This window comes from Pundamilia nyererei, unplaced genomic scaffold (genome assembly GCF_000239375.1).
Source record: "Pundamilia nyererei isolate P.nyererei 1_Seehausen unplaced genomic scaffold, PunNye1.0 scaffold00105, whole genome shotgun sequence".
Lineage (NCBI taxonomy): Eukaryota > Metazoa > Chordata > Actinopteri > Cichliformes > Cichlidae > Pundamilia > Pundamilia nyererei.
Genome location: NW_005187506.1, coordinates 1,764,791 through 1,770,675, shown reverse-complemented (window position 1 = coordinate 1,770,675; position 5,885 = coordinate 1,764,791). Strand labels below are relative to the sequence as shown.

The 5,885-nt window shown below is 44.5% G+C and overlaps 1 protein-coding gene across 1 annotated transcript in view; it reads right to left on the bottom strand.

The window, feature by feature from the left end:
• The window catches only part of fam83c (family with sequence similarity 83 member C), a 15,991-nt gene extending 13,604 nt beyond the window's left edge, over window positions 1-2,387 (bottom strand). Inside the window, exon 1 of the mRNA XM_013912879.1 lies at window positions 1,406-2,387. Within this exon, the coding sequence (XP_013768333.1) occupies window positions 1,406-1,921 (516 nt within the window). The 5' untranslated portion in view covers window positions 1,922-2,387. The remainder of the gene's footprint in view (window positions 1-1,405) is intronic.
• Between the last annotated feature and the right edge of the window lie 3,498 nt (window positions 2,388-5,885).

Here is a 5,885-nt window from a genome sequence, read left to right as displayed (position 1 = left end):
GAGAGCTCGGGGGTTTGTTCCTAAACAGCGGGCAGTGTGACAGCCAGCCCTCTGCTCCCTGGACCTCGAGCAGCCGGCCTCGAGCTCACAAGCTGATAAGAAGAGATCAAAGATGGCGGGCGGGCCCCGGCCTGCTCGCGCTGTTTGTAAGCAAGCCGGGTGAAAAATGCTCCAGGGACGGATCCACGCAGTGAGCTGCACCTCTGTTACTCCAAATGAAGACTTTGTCCTGGTTTCGAGCCTCCACACTCGTGCGTCATCATTAAAAGGACAAAAATGGACAAAAGTGCAAAGATTTTTTCCATTTCTCGACTTCAGCTGCCAAACGACGTGTCAACAGCAGCGTCTCAGCCTCAGTGTCATTACCGTGTTGAGCAGCGACTGTAACGTTTGATCTAATCTCAGCTTCAAGAGGAAACTCAGCCTGACTTTAGTCAGTTATAATGATTTCCCTTTGTTCATTTGACTGTATTCAGGCTTCATTTCCTTCTTTGTTATCATCTCTTTGAAGCCGTTTCACTGGTCGCATTATTGGCACGTAGCACTTGTGTTGACTCCGTCTGTGCGCAGCACTTAAAGCTGCTCTGATCAGCCTGAAACGTGCAGCACAGCTCAGGCTTACAGACAGCGCTACACTGGGAGTAATACTGGGCAGAATATGTCTTTGAGCGCAGAGCTGCTCCACACACAGAGTGAGGTCACTGATCCCAGCTGCTGACAGACGACTGTGTTTACACAGCGCGCCACAAACTGGTCTAACATGCAGAGAGCGACATGCTTTGGATCACACTAAACATTTAGCTGCAGTAACTCAGCTGTAGAAAAATCATTTTGCACATAGTTTACACTTGAATATGTTTCCAACTCTCCACATCTGAAGCTTTTATTTTGTCCTGTCTGATGTTTTCACAGGTTTGAGGTGGACACAAAGTGACTGCTGAGAACTTGGTTGGACTTTATTTATAAGAAGCTTTTTCACAGTGTGTTATGAACCCCAACGAGAAAGCTGCTGCTTTGTTTCTGTGACTTATGTCAAAGGTCACCAGGATAAACTCTCCTGGTCCAGCTGCAGCTTTCAGTCTGAAAAATGCAGATTTTGAGACTAAATCATTTCCAGCTTTTCTCTAAAGAATAAGAATAAATAATCCGAGTTTACAGATGTGTGACTGGACTGTGGGAGACTATAAGAGCACAAATATTCAGACCACTGTGAGAACAAAGCACACACTCATCAATAATGCAGTCTGAGCTTTGACCTCTGCTCTGCCGTGACTGACCGATCAGCTGCTGGCTGCTTTCAGGAATAATCGACTAATCGATGCAAAGCGGCCTCCTGTTTCAGGCTGTTTAATAAAAGATCGCAGACAGAGATGATTCTGTTTCCGGTCCCTCAGAGCGCTCTTACCTTCTTGGCCTTGTTGATCAGGGACCTGATGAGGTCTTTGATGTTGTGGCTTTTGTCTCTCTGGAAGTAGATCTGAGTCTCCGACGGTCCGTATCTCGTCGGTGTGTCCGGCCAGCCGAGCTCCAGCATCGGCGGCTCCTCGTCGGACATCATGGGGAAGTAAGTTCCAGAAGTTAGCTCGGACACGGCGTCCCCGTCCCCGAAGTCCCGGTCCCCGGGCCCTACGCCGTTGCTGTCGGAGCCGCCGCACGTCTTGCTGGCCGCATGCTGCGTGATGTAGTGGATCTCCAGCGGGGAGAGGAAGTTCACCTCCCGCTCCTCGGTCAGCACCTTGCGGTACTCCTTCTCCCCGTGCTCCAGCAATGCGTCCGTGGCCAGCCGGGCCGCCTCGTTGTGGCTCAGCTCCAGCGTGGAGCCCTGCCGCCACGGGTTCTTCACCTCCTCCAGGCGGGTGGCGAGCTTGCCCAGCGGCTTCCTGCCGTTAGAGGCCGGCCTCAGGCCCTCGGAGCTGATCATGGTGCTGCTGCGGTCAGCAGGTGCGGGATTAGGCGGGTACACCGGGTCTCTGACCCCCCCCTCCCCCGGGATTTGAATAGAGAAATAAGGTGCGCGGGGAGGTCGGGGCAGGAACTACCTGCTGCTCTGCTCCGGGAACATTGAAGAAAATCCCAAAGTGCGGATTATGTGAGACCACAGCGGGCAGTAATCCGCCCCGGCAGGAGGCTGCCGTCCTCCGCTTAATCACTCACAGTCCTGGGAGTTAAAGGCGCAGTTCAGTCCTTCTCTGAACAGTCCGAGCCCGCAGCAGCTGCTGTGTCTGCTGCGCCCTGACGCTCCTAATGGTCCCCCCTTCTCTGGTTCCCGGTGCGCTGAGCAGGATGTGAAGTCCCAAGAGCCTCTTCAGCGCAACGGCCGCCTCCTCTCCCTCAGCCCGTGTGTGTCCGTGTGTGAGAGAGACAAAGTGTGTGTGTGTGTGTCAGTGTCAGGTGTGCAGCTTCACCTGGCTCTACCTGTCCCGTCCCCGATCTCGGACGTGGACAAGCACCTCCCATCATTCCCGTTGTCAAGCCAACCGACTCACAATAGGTAACCCACCCCTTTGAGAGGACTTTCAAAATAAAGCTCCAAGAGAAAGCGGGAGAGAGAGAGAGAGCTGCAAATAAGTAGTTTAGTTTAGTAGTAAATTAACAAAACAGTAATATATATATACGCGTGAAAGCGATTACACTGAAACACAGCTACAACAAACATTTGAAAATAAATGTTCAAATAAAAAGATGTGATATAAATTGACATACAGACCAAAAGCAATATTGAAAAAAACCTTTTTCTCATTGATATCATCTTAAATGTATCAATATAATGGTACAGAGCTACATATATGATGTATATGGGAAAAATCTGTAATAACAGATAACCGCAATAAATGATAGAAAACCTAAAAGTGATTGATTTAAAGGATAAATGAGGAAAAAAGTCTAAAAAGATTCACATGAGCTAAAATTTATGGATAAAAGTAACATTTAAAAGTGATATATCAGTCTTATAGTGGACATAAATCTTCTGAAATAAAGCTAAAAGTCATATAAAAAGTGAAATGCTATTTGATATAAAAGTTGAAACACATATTTAAACAGTTGGAATAATGCTCGGATGGTTGGATCTCAGTTTCAATCCACATTGAATTCACTTTGAGCGCTTATATATTGCGTTTCTGTGCTTTTATTTTGAAGGGGACATTTCCCTCATAGTGTATCTCCCTGATAACCGCCCTAATTTTGTCCCTGTGATGTGGCTTTAGCTTCTTTTTGTTAGCAGGAGTTTAAATAAAGTTTCCCAGCAGCCAGTTGATTTCCTTCACAGTGGAAAGCTTCATCCTCTGGTGTGGGAAGTGCACACCTCTTAGAGGAAATATTGTTTTCTCTCAGTCTCACAACTGATGTGTGAAATGGAAAACGCTCCCCTGAGACTCCAGCCCAGGTAGCTGCTGCATGAAAGCTGAAACTCCAATTCACCTGAAAGCTCACACAGGTCCCTGCAGACTTTTACCTTCTGCAGAGTGCACAATAAACATGACATGTGATGATTTACGGGAGGGCATCGGTCTGATTATGTGTACTTTACAGCAGCGGTCTCCAACCTTTTTTGCGCCATGGACCGGTTTGTGCCCAGCAATATTTTCACGGACCGGCCTTTAAGGTGTCGCGGATAAATACAACAAAATAAAACTAGTACCGGTAGCAAAAAAAGAAGATTTATTCATAACACACGTGAAAAGACCCAGGAAAACCGAGTTAACGATAAAAACGATAAAAACGATAACAAAATAACTGAAAACCGATAAAAACCCTGAAAACCAAACATTTCACACCTGAGCCTCAACTCTCACGGCCGGTACCACGGACCGGTACTGGTCCAAGGCCCGGGGGTTGGGGACCGCTGCTTTACAGCACGATGTATGCACAAACTGATAGGATGAAAGCCTCAAGTACCCAAAGCTGCAGTTCCTCTGACGTCCAGCAGAGGCTCCAGCAGTGAGTCAGTCCCCATGTTACACATTTACAGCAGAAATAAACATGTTTACAGCCAGATGCACAAACAGTTTGGGCTCTGCAGATAACGCCCCCTTCAAAACAACCGTTTTTAAGTGTTATAAAGGGGCGTGGCCTCTTTAACTGACAGGTGGCCTTAGCTGCTAGCTGTGTGCTAGGTTTCAGCTAACTGGAGTCCCTGAACCCCACCTGTGGATTGTGTTTGTCCTTTTAGAAGCAGTTATTTCGAAGCCTCTTTCTATTTTATTTCAGTCATAACAAAAAAATAAATAAAATGCATGTATAGAATCACTAGAACATGTTTTTTACAGTCACTCCAAGTGATCTGCAGTTGCTTTATGTCATTTTGAGGACATTTCTGTCATTTTGTGGAGATTTTGTTATTAATTGTGCAGCTGTTCCGTTTCTGTGGGTGTTGCAAGGAACTAATCCTTATTGTAAATGACTCTTCTTTTCCCTGTGATTTGGTTATAAAGTTTTAAGATTTTATTTAACCCTTTGAAGTCATTTTGGTTTTTAAGCACAATCATTCCTGTGATTTCATTTCCCATTACAAACATTTTTAAGTTGTTAAAAATAAATAGAAAATGTGTTGTGTGGAGAAAGATTGACAGATGTAACATAAGAAACAAAAAGTTGAGAACAAGGAAACGATTTCTCTAGAAGGTCACGGTCCTTCCAGAGAACTGAGCGGCAGTCTTTGGGTATCGTGTTACTTTTGAAAAATTTATCAGAAATTAAAGCGAATTACCTGCAGGAAAGGAGGCAGGAAAGGAGGCAGGAAAGGAGACGTCATTTTATTCATTCTGACAGGCTACATCCATCTTTTGACTACAGTTTGTGATTATAAACACACCTGGTACCCAGGTAGCTGCGTCCTCACATCCCTTATAGGAGCTTTGTGTCTTAACAAAGGCACAATCATCTTTGAACATGTGAAGATGGCATCTATACGTTATCTGATGTGATTTTTCATGATTTCACTGAAGACAGCAGAGGAAAATCAAACATGGATGATAAACCACTCGAGCTCTTGCATGCGAACGCGTCACTTTAATGCTGCTGGTCTACATCATTTATCTTTTTAGTCATTTCAAATCTGATTCTGTGATTTTGTTGGTAGTTTTTTGTGTAATTTTGCTCATTTTTGTTACTTTGTTGTTTATCTTTTACAGTTTTCATTATGAGCATTTCTGTGTTTTTCTAAATGTGCGATCTTTGTGCGAAACTGCATTTCGTTGCCCTGTACCTGTGCATGTGCAATGACAATAAAGTTGAATTCTATTCTAATTCTATTCTATTTGTGTTGTTTTTTTTGTTCATGAAAATTTGTGTCTGGAAGGTTGATGCGCTGCTTCTCTGTGATGTGATCTGCATCTCCTACTTTGTTGTTCTGAGACTCTTTGTTGTTGCTTTCCATCTCTGTATTGTTGCTTTGTGTCATTTAACAGAGTTTTGCATTATTTTTATACTTTCATTGAACATTCTGGAGTAAATTTGATCTCATTTTAATGACTCGTTTCATCATTTTATCCTTTGTTTTGAGGGTGTTCTAAAAATAAAAAATACCTGTGTGAGGAAGGATTGAGAGACGTGACAGAGCAAAGTGAAAGCTGACAACAATAACTTTAGTTTCATTATAACTTTACGTATTTCCAGAGAAGTGAGCAGCAGTGTTTGCATATCGTGTTTCTCTTTAGAAAATTCATCAGGTATGTGATTTCTGAAACGAAGCGAGTTCCTGTCAGGACGTCGGAGCACAATGAGGGCTCACCTGTGACTCTGCTCCCCTGGGCAACGGGACATGAAATGATGAATGGATCAGGTTTAATAAAAGCGTATTTTTCTGCCATAATGGGGTCAAACAGTCGCTGTGCGCTCACGTTTCTTTATCACAGAGAAGAAAGAAAGCTTTTACAACCACCTGC